Source organism: Phocoena sinus, chromosome 5 (genome assembly GCF_008692025.1).
Source record: "Phocoena sinus isolate mPhoSin1 chromosome 5, mPhoSin1.pri, whole genome shotgun sequence".
Classification (NCBI taxonomy): Eukaryota; Metazoa; Chordata; class Mammalia; order Artiodactyla; family Phocoenidae; genus Phocoena; species Phocoena sinus.
The window spans coordinates 71,233,734-71,247,470 of record NC_045767.1 but is presented as its reverse complement, the minus strand read 5'-3'; the positions used below and the strand labels follow the sequence as shown (position 1 = coordinate 71,247,470).

Below are 13,737 nucleotides of genomic sequence, written 5' to 3'. Positions count from 1 at the left end.
ATTTAGGTCACCACAATGCATTAAGTAGAATTCCCTGTGCTATACAGTATGTTCTCATTAGTTATCTATTTCATGCATAGTATCAATAGTGTATATGTGTCAATCCCAATCTCCCAATTCCTCCCACCCCACCCCCTTTCCCCCTTGGTATCCATACATTTGTTCTCTACCAGACACTGATTTTAACTATAAGGTTCATCAGGTTATTCAAACTACAAGATGTTATTGCCACCTGGCCCAGTCAGCATGGACACTATGCCCCCAGAGAATGGAGGTGAATTTGCTGATTTCACATTTTGGTCTACAAAGTATTGGGTATTGCTGTCAGATCAAGCAAAATGCTTTTCGAGTGCAAAGGATCAGTGTGGACAGCACAAATGCTGTCTCAGCACATCTCGGCCCTTGTTTCGAGCTGTTTCATATTGGCTCCTGAAATCAGGAAACTGCTGATTCTGGGGAAAGTATGAAATAAATCCTGTTTCATCCCTTTCCTCCTTTCCTTTTCTAGTCTCTTTTTTTTTTTTTAACTACACAAGATTTTTTTTTTTTTTTTTTTTGAGTCTCTGTGTCTTAAGCAAACCTGTTCTCTCATTCAACCATTCATTCACACACTGGTATAAATACAAGAAATAAAGACTAGCACTATTAGTGCCTCTATCAGGTGTTATTTGCATTTCAGCAGGAATCAAAGCAAAAGATTTCAAAATCTGATGATTGCGGGACTTCCCTGGTGGTGCAGTGGTTAAGAAACCACCTGCCAATGCAGGGGAAACGGGTTCGGTCCCTGGTCCGGGAAGATCCCACATGCTGCGGATCAACTAAGCCCGTGCGCCACAACTACGGAGCCTGAGCTCAAGACCCCTCGAGCTGCAACTGTTGAGTCCACATGCTGCAACTACTGAAGCCCACACGCCTAGAGCCCATGCTCCACAAGAGAAGCCACCATACCGCAACGGAGAGTAGCACCCACTTGCCGCAACTAGAGAAAGCCCACGCAGTAACGAAGACCCAATGCAGCCAAAAAAAAAAAAAAAATCTGATGATGGCATTTCAAGCAGGTAGCTTCTGAAATCACCTTCTGTAGGTGCTCCCTGCCTACAGTACTGAAAGGGTCCCACATTTCCACTCAAAAACAAACCTCCACTCAGTGAGATTGAATAGTATTGAAAAAGAATAATGGCATTTGCTTTGTTTGAGTTTGGGCTCACATATCTCTGCCCATTTTGCAGAACCAAAAGTGCAAATCCTTTAAAATGTGCGAAAGCTAAATGGTAACTAGGCAAAAACATAATTCACCAAGATATGTTTATGTCCGTTGACTGTGATTTTGAACACAGTAGGGCATATGTCATCTGTAATCTGTCATGTGTCATCCTGAAAGTCATTCCCTTCCACAGTTGCAGAAAAACAGGTTATAAAATCCCCTTCACACTTCATGACAACATGGCTTGTGGAGGTGTCTCCCAAAATGGGGTTGACATAGATGTAGGATATAGGCACCAATAACCCCCCAAAAACTGGATACGACTTTTCAGTTATGTGAGTACCTTCCACTCCAAATATTTCATCCTGTCCTCGTCCTCCCATTTCCCACTTCAAAACTTCTAAAAACCAGTTCCTGCCACATTTAGCCAAAAGTTTGCAACTGACTAACATTAACCTTCATACTGAATCTTCTTCGTCTCTTCTCATCAGCCTCAACTCAGCAGTCGGTTTGAACCGGGATTTTTGTGCTCTAGGTTGTTCCTTCGGGATGTGCTGAATTGTGTGTGTGTGTGTGTGTGTGTGTGTGTGTGTGTCTGTGTGTGTGTGTTGGGAGTGGGGGCAAACAGAGAGGTGGTGATGTCAGTGGAAAGAATCTCTTATCTCCGTTTAATGTGGTAGTTGATTTAACACATTTACTGGTTATGACAAATTACTGTGTGGGTGTGGAAGTTTCAGACAAAAGTTGATGTTTCAAAGCAAACATCCATGTTTAGGTAAGGATACAGTTACAGCAGAAATGACTAGATAGATAGATAGATGTAGATAGATGTAATAGATATTATATACATATATAGTAAATATATATATTTCTGGATTAGATATATTATTTACTTTATATTTTCAAATTTGATAAACTTCCTTGGTTGTCTTTTAAAATCTAACTTACCTCATTCAAAATCACTCCAAATGGCTGAGGCCTTTTCATAGGCTTCCCTTTATGTTTGATTTTCCTTCTTTTTAAATGCCATTCACTTTGTAGTCATCACTCCAGGTATGCTTTAGTAATTTCTTAAATGTTTCCAGAAATATTGAAAGTCCAGGTACCAGCATACAGATGACATTTTGAAAAATGAATATAATTCACTAATTTTTAAAGATGATGAAAGTTATGCATGTATACATATATATGCATGTCTATATGTATATATGTACGTTGATATTTGTCATGAAATGATTTTGTGTCTGTAAAACTGGCTGTGCCATGTGATAAAGTTGTTTCTATGGAAACGGCTCATGATTCATGATCAACATAAAAGAAAACTACATATGAAGGTATAAGGTAGACCTGACAGAGAAACTATTAATTTTTGAATTAGAAAATTTAAATGTCATTATTACTAACACTTTTTACAGCTAGAAAAATTCTTTTATAATCCTAATAAATGTTATTAAGTCCCTATAATATGCTAGGAGCTACATAGAGAGCGTAAGGAATATAATCCTAAACTTCCTGTAGCTTTCATAGTGCTGGTGGTGAGGGGGTGGAAGACAAGGTTAATAATAACCTTATACGAACTGAAAGAAGATCATTATGTTATATTGGGTCTTTTGTCTTTTCAGAGTCTTGATTTGTTTATATGCCCCACACATTCTTCCTCCAGCAGATTCCTCTTCCATGTGGCTACAGCAAAGCTCTGTAGAAGAAAGATGACTTCGTGTGGGTGTTGAAGTAGATCTAGATGCATCTGGGTGGGAAAGAGATTGCAGGTGGGAGGAGGGAGAAATGATGGCCTCTGACATGAGAAAATGTTCTAGGCACAGGTAGGATTTCAAATAAATGTCATTGACCTGTCTCTATGGAAACCACAAAGCAGTTTCTCTTGACTAAAGAATTGTATATCATTGTCTTGAAAATAATAGATCAGAAGAAAAAAAACCTCCCCGTGAGTCACAGAGGGCTAGAGTAGGCAGGGACCCTGAGCTTTCAACAAATCTATTCCCCCGCCTTCAGGAAGGATCCCAAATAAACCTTCTCATTCAAACAGGATTCACTCCTAGCAACTTCCCTGATTAATCCATTCAGCAACCAGAAAGAGACACCTGGCCTCTAACTTTCCTACTGCATCCAGAGGACCTTAACCCACACTCTTTTTCTGCTGTGGTAGGGACTGCTAACAGCTACCTTCTGTTTGAACCCTCTTTTGTTTGAATCTATTTCTCTAGCTGCTTCTCTGCTTTCTTTCCCTAAACTTGATGACACACTCTATGAATACGCCTTTGCTAAAATAGGTATCCACTTTCCAGGAGACCATCTGTGGGGATAGGGCTCTGTTGAAATCTTATTTAAAATCATCCCCACCAAGCCATTCAAATGTTTCAGCTCTTCTGCAAAGCTCCTGGGGGTCACTTTTGAATTTTCCTGGCAGCTAAGTTTCATTTCTGTTGGTCCCACCTGTGCTGTCTATTATACCCCCGTCTCATTTCATTGCCAAATACACCTTCTACAAGAACACACACTGCTTTCATGTGATTTCCCATGGAAACACGGTGTTCCAGAAGGACTCTGAACCATTTTAGGGATGTGATGGAGAAGAGAGCAGATGCTGTGTAAGTGGGTTCCACACACATCTTTTCTTCCCATCTATATGGTTTTATAAAAGCGACTGAAACAGTGTACAAAAGTCACTTCTCTGGGTGAATTTGAAAAGTAGGTTCTCAATCTTGTCAGGGTCTAGGTCCTCCTAGATAAAGAACAATGTTGCTACAGGTTAAAGTTGACTGCACTTCATTCTCTGTCTTTGGTCAGCACCCTTTCTCCATATCTCTAACTGGTTCATTTCAGCCACCACATTTATGCACCCAGGATTTCTCCCTGTAGAACCTGCTTTATATGTGAACAGAATTAGAAGAGTCATGAAGAAATTAATCTTTTTCAGGATAGGTCCAACCTCCAATATTCTACCACAATGTTCCCACAAGTACCTTGCAACAACATGCTGTGACTTTTTTTGTTTTTTAATTCTGAAAACATATCTACTTCAACGGTGAACAAGGTGGTTGGTGCTTCTTTTTCTGTTTCCCTCCCTGGGCAGATGGTGCCATATGTGCCCATCACTCAATATGGAACCCATAGGGCAACCTAGGCTCACTGCCTCTCTAACTTTCAACATCTAACCAGTCATGAAATCCCTCTGATTTGCCTCTGTTTGAATTTCTCTTTTTTCCCCTCTTCTTTTCTATTCTTAAGGCCACTGTTCTCCTTGAGGCATTTATCGTCTCTCATCTGGACTCCGAAATACCCTGTAATGCTTCTTAATTAGGAACGTTGGTCCCAGTTGTAGCCTTCTCTACTTCATCCTCCACGCAGCTATCAGAGTGATCTATCTTAAATGCAAAACGTAGCACCTGTTAAAACCTGTAGCAGGTTTCCTGTATTTCAGGATTAGGATTCATTTCCTTAGCATACACATTCCAGCATCATTTCTTCTTTCTGTCTCTCTGTCTCTGTTTCTGTCTCTGTCTGTGTGTGTGTGTGTGTGTGTGTCCTTTTAAAGTGAAAAATTTTAATGTTTAAGATTTTAAAAAAATCAAACAATTCAAAAGGGCATATTAAGAACAGTAAGTATCCCTCCAAGTCATACTCCTATAGTCCTGGTTCCACTTTCAAGAGACAACCACTGTTACTCACTTCTTGTATATTCTTCCAGAAGTGGTCAGTGCATATACAAAAAAATATGCATGTTTCTAGAGAGGCTTCTTTTTAGACAAGTGAGAACATTCAATAACTCTGTCCTACATCTTGCTGTTAACATCCTGTCTTATTTCTTGACAATCTTCCCTGTGCCCTTTAAGTTCTCCCAATAGTGAATGACTTATAATTCCCAGAACACTCCATACTGTTTTCAGGCATACTTGCCAATGCTGATGCCTTTCCTTTTGCCTGGAAGTTTCTTCTTCTCATTTGCAGCCTACACATGATGCTCACTACTATTCCTCTTTAGGAATTAACCTTTCACCGTGCCTTAGAAACTGCTCCTCTATGCTCCCATAGGACGCTGCACATACATGTCCCTATCATAGCCACTACCACATTGTTTTAAGTAACTTGGTTTCTGCATTCTCCTCTATGCTGTAAAATATTGGGCTGGCCAAAATGTTCGCTCGGGTTCCCCCACAACATCTTACACCAAAAGCCGAACGAACTTTTTGGCCAACCCAATATCTGAAGGTATGAAACATGTCTTAGTCATTTTCCAATCCCTAGCACCCAGTTCAGGGCACGATAAAAGACTAAGTGTTCAGTAAGTACATGTTGAACCAAAACATCCCATGATCAAGGTAACTATGGATGTTTCAAAAATCTTCCAAAAGGGGAAAAAAAATCTTTACTTCAAGAATAGAGATTTTAAATACTTTTTTAAAAAAGACTATAAACCCCACAAGGACAGACACCCTATCGGCTTTATTCAGTAGAGTGGTCGAAAGCTCCTTGGAAAACGCCTTTAATCTTAAATATACAATACGATGACAGTTTTATTGGGGCTGTAAGAGGGAAAACACATTAGGCACTTAATGGAGTGGTAGAAGAAAAAAACTATTGGCGGAAAAACAATGAGGGCTATGAGGATTCTAAGAAGGGGATACTGGGCTCACTAAAGAAAACCCATTTATCTTTCATTCTTCTTATGACCAGCCTTTTTTACTAAGTTATCACCACTAATAGGAATTAATTTTAAACCGTTTCTTGAGCATTTCTATCAAGGGCTAAGTAATAGATTGTTATGTGCTACGACTATAACTTCCTTCAACAATCATCAGTCAAGAGATTTCATGAAATGCATGATCTTCTGAAAACAGAAGCATTCTAAAATGCAGAAACTCAATCCTGGTATTACAAAAAATAGGATTCACTCTGCTGAAAAAGCTCATGGGGAAACTGTATTAACATTTAATCAACAGCAAGCATATACCATTCATCTTCCTACTATCCTCAAGTGTGATAATGTCGTTTGAGTTATTGAAACTCAAATCATTTGGAAATATTTAATACCATTTTTTTTCTTTTGTAATATTTTACCTTCCCTATAAGGCAAGATTTGATTCATGTGTGTTTTGAGGGGACTATCAAGACTTTGGGGGCCTGCCATGACAAAAAGCACCGAACATTTACAGAATTGATACTAAGTGATGGTCAGCGGAGATGAGCACTGTGGCTTCACCCCTTGCTCCCAGACCACCTGATGGAAAGATTTTAGGTGGGTTGGGAAAATCTTTGGGATACCCAGATCTTGAAAAATAAAGGTTTCCTTCTGTTTCACATTGTGTTGAAACATTTATTAGTTTGGCAATAGTTGAGCAATGTTCCCTGTTTGAATACAATGGACAGTACCAGATGGAAATACTTCAAATATGGTCCTGGCTCCAACGCTTAATACAATATAAACCAGGCATCATTCATCTCATTTTAAAGACCATGGATTCAACATTTCTTGTTGCTGTCTTTGGGAATGTGTTTAGGAAAAAATGGATGATAATGCTATGACCAATTAAAATGGTAATCCAAGGGGCCTCAGACTGCACACAATCATTACTGCAACGTTCCCAGGAGATTACCAGAGTTTGCACTCAGTTGGAATTTAATAAATGCTTATTGACTGACACATCTAAAAGGAGAACAAAATGGAATAAGATGGAATCTAACAGGAGAATATGATGAAGTCGAAGAATCTTGATTTTAACAGGTCTAAGATCTTTAATAGCTTAAGTTTATATGGTAGATATTTGAACTAGAAAGAGGTTTAGCAATTGCATCAATTACCTTCATTTTACAGAAGAGAACCCTGAGGCCTGGAGAAGTCAAGTGACTCACTTAAGGTCTCAAAGCTAAATGCCAGGAATATTTTTTTACTTGCCTCACAGATAGGAGTCAGACTCTTGCAGGCAACCTGCCTGGGTTCAAATCCTTCTTCTGCCCTTTACTAGATCTATAACTTCTGAGCAAGTTATTTAACCTCTCTTAACATGTTTCTCCCTCTCTCCACCTCAGTTTCTCCATCTGTAATGGGGGATGACAATTCTATAGCCTTAAATGAGCTACTAATATAAAGCATTTGATAGCCATACCTTATACATAGGACATGTTCAATAAATGCTACAGTTTTCATTGTACTACACACTGTAATACCTAGTCTGGTCACGTAATCCTAAGAACACAGTCTTTCAAATGTGACTGCAAACTTTAAAAAACCTGCATAGGCTTGCTTTGATGTGGCTTAGAGTATAAAAAGATCTTTCTGTTATCTCCAAACAGAAAGGCAAAGGGAAGTTTTTCCTCTCTTAGCTTCTCCAGATGGTACAATGTTGTAACCCAGCACCTAAAAGTGAGACCTGGTTGATTACTCATATAAGAGAAAAACATATTTGTATCTTTGACTGCTGATATCTGTTCATGCCTTTAAATGGTACTGACCTATTTGCTCTATTTGCAAAGGAATTCTGTTATAGCCTCAGGGAATTTACTGATAGCAGCAAGAGTACATTTAGGCTCTTTTACAAAGCTATTGCAAGCTCCTAGTGGGGTGAAAGCCAGTTTGCAATGTTCTTTATTCTGAAGAAGAAAAGTCATTGTAAAGCAGCAGGATAGTGTTGTCCGAATTATTGGGCTTGGCAACGTTTTCATAGCCATCATTAAAGGCTGATGGACTCATAAGTATTGGCACAGTTAGGAGGACTGCTTATTAGTTTAAGTCAAGCCCTATCAGCCTTGTCATCAACTGTTACACTCAATTTTCCCCTCTGAGCACAGCTACCTGTTTAACTACCTGGGAGTTAACTTGAAACTTAGTTTGAAAAATATCATCCTTAGAGAAATTTAAGAGGAAGAAAGGTTCATTTCTTAATAATGCTAGCCCTTAGAATAATGTACTACAATCTTGCTTCTCAAAGTGCTGTCCATATACCAGCAATCGGCATCACCTGGGAGTTGTTAAAAATGTAGGCTATCAGACCCCATCCCAAACCTCTGAATAAAAAACTGCATTTTAACATGTTGAGATCCCAGAGTGATTCAGATACACATTAAAGAATGGGAAACACTGGCTTAGAGAAAGTGGTGACAGGTGGTTATTATTTGGTGTCACCAAGAGGATGGTAATTAGACATAACTGAAGCGTATACCAGAAACCTCTGGAATCAAATACTAAAATAACAGTGGGATTTAACAAGAGTGGACATTTCGTAAATAAAATTTCTTTTTCTTTTGGGTATTATTTAGAAAAATTGGCTCATTTTAGTTTTTATTTTTTTGGGGGGTGGGTGTTTTTATTGTTAATTTTAATGCCTATAAGAACATTCACTATGGCATCCATGTATGCATAAAGGACGAAACAATGAATACACAGTAGCTATCCATTCCTGGGAACAGCTTGGGTTGAGACCTACTTTGAGTTAGGACTCAATAGATTTCAAGTTTTCTGGGGGTGGCCAGTCAGACCATCACGTCCTTAGATCAGAGACAGAGAGCTCTGTGGCTGGAACTCCTCCTTGATGATCAGGAGCTGCCTCTTTAATAAGACAGAACGGCTAGTCATTGGAATCTGAAATACAAGCGTTCAACCTTTTGTTTTCAGGTAGTTAATATCTTGTTCCCCCAATCCACTACTCTGAGAGAAGACTTACTTACTATTATCTGTGTTTTATTTGGCTTATATTAGCAGGTGTTAGTGGTTATTTTAAGGCAATTTCTGGGGGCTACTGTCTCCTTTTGTTCCAACTGCCTCTTATTCCTCTTCAGTCGTGTGTGTGTGTGTGTGTGTGTGTGTGTGTGTGTGTGTGAGAGAGAGAGAAGGTTTGAGGAATTTAATTTTAAATATATGGAAATCACAGTCATTTTTTTAAGATGATAGAAGATAATAGTATGTAGTCACTATCATAGGCACAATACATCCCATGATGCCAAAAGAAAAATCCTTCCTAATTTAATGAACAATATTATTGCCTGAAAAGAAAACTCTTGCTCTCAAGTATGGTTTTTTTCCCTGTGTCAGAATTATTCTTCAGCAGTTTTCCATTCACTGCTCAAAACCAACAATTATTGATTATAGAGATTCTATAAAAACTCTAACTCTCTCTTTCAAATTTGGGGAAAATATTTTAAATCCTGAAGGACGTGAATCAGAAAATACTTTTGATGTGACGTTAGTCTTTAATAAAACAGACAATGTTAGAAACCAATCTGGAATTATATTTCACTTAGCGTAGCATAGGAAAAGAACAAAAATTAACAGTCTAGTTTTCAAACCCATTAATGTAATGTACAATTATGCAATTTTCCCAGATGTGGAAATGGGTGGATAATAATGGTAATGAATAAAAATATAAAAATGAGCATTGTTTTAGCAATGGATTTTAATCTGAATTTTCTTTAAAACTATTTTATTATATTTGATGTCCATTTTTATTTGTTGTTAATTTTGTTGAAAATTTCCTATTAAATAATCTCAGAAGTTACTGCCTATCAGGGTTCTGAAACATGCTTAATATAAAAGCAATAAGTCTTATTTCTCATTGACATTTCAACTCTACTTTATGATCTAAAAATCAAAGCATACCATAGACAGTGCTCTTAACCAGGGCTTACTATCCAGATTTTGCTTATATAGAACCCTCAATCCTAGAATTCCTCTTTGTTTCCAATTTTTTTGGAGTTATTTCCAATCTATGTATTCCCATGCTTTGTTATAGATGATAGAAGAAAAAATAAACCTTGGGTCTTGTTGGTAGATTTCATTAAAAAGAGAAGCAAGGAAGAATAAGTAAATCAAGGTTTATTATTTTCCTGTGTTCAGTGGTTTCTATTTTCCCATCATGTCTCTAACACTATTGTGGAAAGGCAATGGGTAATTTAGTAGAATATATTTTTTAAAGGTTTATCTGTTGGGTGAATATTTTTAAAACTCAAGTACATATACACACGGTACAGTGAGTAAATAGGTTATATTATTCCATCATTAAGAGCTATTTCCAGTGGTACAGCAGTTAAATTAATTATTTTTTTTCTGAGCTTCTGTATGAATTCAGTTGAACAACTGATTATACAGAACTTTTTTGTTATGGTGGTTGTTTTAGTTAAACAGCAACTTCCCTATTCGATTCAGTTTTGGTTTTGTCTTTGGTTTTAAACTGAAAAGTTGTTTGTAAATATAGTCAACAGAATTATACATTTGAAAAATTCTGAAAAGCGTAGTACTCTAAAAGCAGACCACTGGCAAAGGCACTGTTTGCCTTTTGAGTCTTCTGAATCTTCTCCTATTTTATAAATTATCTGTGTGGGTACTTACAAGGTGCCAAAATAAATGACTGAAAAGGAAATTATTATCATCATTTATCTACATGATACAAACAACTTAAACTAATTCATTGCCTAATTTATCCAGTCGCAATGGCGTGGATTGGGTATGATTTGTATATGTGCCCATGTTATTACATTCCCCAGTGTTTGTCAATAGTTCATCTTGGGTGCTTTGTGGTAGTGACATGTATGTGACAGAATATTATAAATGAGTCTATTAAAAATCTTTTCCAAGTCAGAGAATATTCATTGTGCATTGATATTTCAAAATTGTTTTTCTAATACAGCCATCAGAGATATTAATTTAAAATAATATTTAAAATAAGCTATTTAAAGCAGGGGAAAGTGCAACTTTAAAATACAGAAATTTAATAGTCACACTTTTTATTCTAATCCCACTCAATATATTTTAAATATACGTATTTTTCCCTGACATACCTTAAAAAAAAAAGAAAGAAAAATTCTTAAGCCTTAGCGTGTTAAAATAAAATGACTCACTAATAATGAAATGAAATGACAATTCAATAGCCTTTACAAATATAGAGTGATAAAACCCCCAGAGGCTTTAGTCTTTAAATTATTCAGCCTGTCTAAATTTCTGCTGCCACAATATTTTTTTCGCAAGTGGAATAAAAATGGCATTTTGCTCAGGTAGATCTAGCTGTTCCCTGGGTGGTTGGTTCTAGAAAAGCGACAGACTTTTCCCCCTGCCTTACAAGAAGCAACAGTTGGAAACTCTAACTAGAAAACTGCTACCCCACAGTGGTTGGAAAGCGCCAACAGAGATAGTGACAGCTATGATTTCAATCCATTTTGCAACAGCTTCCGAAAGGCAGGAGGAGAAATGAAATAAAAGAATGTTAACTCTTTGCAATGAAAAGACTGCGCTATGCTCCCTATGCTGTTATCGCCCTCTCCTCCCCCCTCCCTTTTCTAGTCTCTTTGATCATCAGGCTTTTTCGGCATGCTTGGGTTTATAAGGCAAAGCAAAGCAATAACTCCATCTATTCGGTTTGAACTTAAACTCGCAAGATGCAGCAAGACAAATTCATCAACCCTCACGTGGGAACAATACAAGCCTCTCCCCAGAATCTGGCTTGAGCACTTTGACACCGTTGTCTCAGCCTGTTGCTCCTGCCACTCGGTGTGCTAGAGCCTGGAAAGAGGGAGGGAACACTATGAAACCTCATCTGTGTGCTTGGGTGCTTTGTGGCGGGCCGTGGGTGGGTCCGCCTCACCGGCTGCCGGGACCGTGCCTGCGGAGTAGGCGGCCGCGGACCACCGTGCGGGGACCCTCTCGTGCAGGCCGCCCGGCCACCGGCAGGTGGTGCCCTACGCCTCTCAACACCGAAGGAAACCCAGCGAAAGTACCGCTGACTCCGCCCCACCGGCTCTGCCGGCGCCACAGTCACCGTCCTTCCCCAAATAGTGCGGAGCACGTTTCCTCCGGAACACCGCAGTAGCCCGTATGTGTGTGTCGAAAATACAAACCAGGGCCAGCAGGGTGTGTGTGTGGCAGAGTGGGGAGCGGGCGCGGAGCGGGATCCATGGGCCGGGGCAAGGTGACCGCCAACGAAACGCAGAGGGCACGGGGACCGGTCCGTTTCGCATCTGCGTAAGCCCGGCTGCCGGGCCAGTAGCGAGGCCACTCACCATGTTCACTTCGGAGACCATGTCTATGCTGGCGACATCGATCCTCATCCCGACGTCCACGGGGGGCCCTACCGGGGAGGTGGGACACATTATGGGCATAATCTCAGAGTGGCCACAGGCTGGGGAGGGTCGGGGGGCTTCCCTGCGCTTACTACATTCTGAATGGGCTCCGCTACCCCCAGCCCTCCACCCCCTTGCCGGGGAAAGCCTGGGAAAACAGGTGTGGGCACACGAGTGATGCAGTGACTATGCAGAGGGTGTGTCGGGCCGGGGGAAGGTCGGCTCTGCCTGGGGTTCATCCACCTGCGACTGGGGCTACGGCGTGGTGTGTGTGTGTGTGTGTGTGTGTGTGTGTGTGTGTGTGTGTGGCCAGAGCGTAGGGCGTAAGGCACGCTTACCAAAATGACATGTTTCTTCTTCTTCTTTTTTTTTTTTTTTGACAATTGTCTTTGACAAAAAAGGAGAACTAGATATGGGTTACAGGTTGAAAAAAAAGATGAAACATTACCTCCAAAGTCCGGCCGCAAGCGAATGTCATAACCTTTGAGCAATCTATCCACTGTCTCTTTCACGTATGACATGTTGCTGGGCTCATTGGCGCTGAAGGGAAGAAGTAGGGACCGGATTCAGAATGAGCACAAACTGCGAGCAGACATAAAAATAGACAGGCACACCTACCCCCCAAATAACGAGCTACATGATCCAGCAAGCATGTAAAAAGAAAAACACCAAGAAAAAAAAGACATTCAACAACAGCAGCTCACCTGTGTGCACAACAGACCATGGCAATCATCACAGGGAAAGAGAGAAGCCCCAAACTCTCTCGGTTTTGTACTGTCCACATTACTAACTCTGATTAAAGAATTGTCTTTTCTGCGAAGATTCAAGGAATGCAACTTAGTCGGCGGCCGGGCAGTAATTCCCGAATGGACCTGCGCATGCGCAGAGGGTGCTCACTACCAAAAGACACCTTGTGCCTTGCAAACAATATTCCTAGTGGAACAGGCAACAGATTTCAATCCCTTTAAAGTTCCTGTTTGTGGTGCTCCGCGTCCTCCGTGTAGTAAAAGATACCCTGCTGTTTCCTTGCTTGTGCTTGTGTATATGGATCTTTCTTTGTGCACTGGAGGGTTTCTACGTTCATTTCCTTTCTGCCTTCCACCTAATTTTTTTACTCAGTTTCCAGGGATATGGCTTAGGCTGCCTGTGATTGGCATATTTCGTTGACAGTCACGGTGGTCTTAGAACCGGGAGTCTAGAAGCGAGGCGGTTCTCTCTGGTTGCCTGTGTGTGTGTGTGTGCGTGTGTGTGTGTGAGAGAGAGAGAGAGATGGGTGAGGGGCGAAGTGAGTGGAGAGGGAGAGCCACAGAAGAAGGAAACTCAGGATGTATTTGAAGAGTCCAGGAATCAGGTCCGCTTGAGAGGAGTCTTAGCACGTCTGGCTTACTGCCGTCCTTCTCTATGGGAGGAGGAAGAGGAGAGGGTCGACTTTTGCGCTCGCTCCCCCGCGCTCCCACTTTTCTTCCCTC

The 13,737-nt window shown here is 40.2% G+C and overlaps 1 protein-coding gene across 3 annotated transcripts in view; it reads right to left on the bottom strand.

Annotated features, from left to right (window-relative positions):
* GABRB1 (gamma-aminobutyric acid type A receptor subunit beta1) overlaps positions 1 to 13,136 on the bottom strand; it is a 389,072-nt gene extending 375,936 nt beyond the window's left edge. Inside the window, exons 1-3 of one of the 3 annotated variants that reach the window (XM_032632382.1) lie at positions 12,973 to 13,136; positions 12,717 to 12,808; positions 12,209 to 12,276 (exon numbers count right to left, since the gene is read on the bottom strand). In XM_032632382.1, coding sequence (XP_032488273.1) covers positions 12,209 to 12,276; positions 12,717 to 12,808; positions 12,973 to 13,052 — 240 coding nt within the window. In that variant the 5' untranslated portion in view covers positions 13,053 to 13,136. Of the gene's footprint in view, positions 1 to 12,208; positions 12,277 to 12,689; positions 12,809 to 12,972 lie in introns of all 3 variants that reach the window. The other 2 variants (XM_032632383.1, XM_032632384.1) reach the window with 2 other exon arrangements.
* Positions 13,137 to 13,737: the final 601 nt, after the last annotated feature.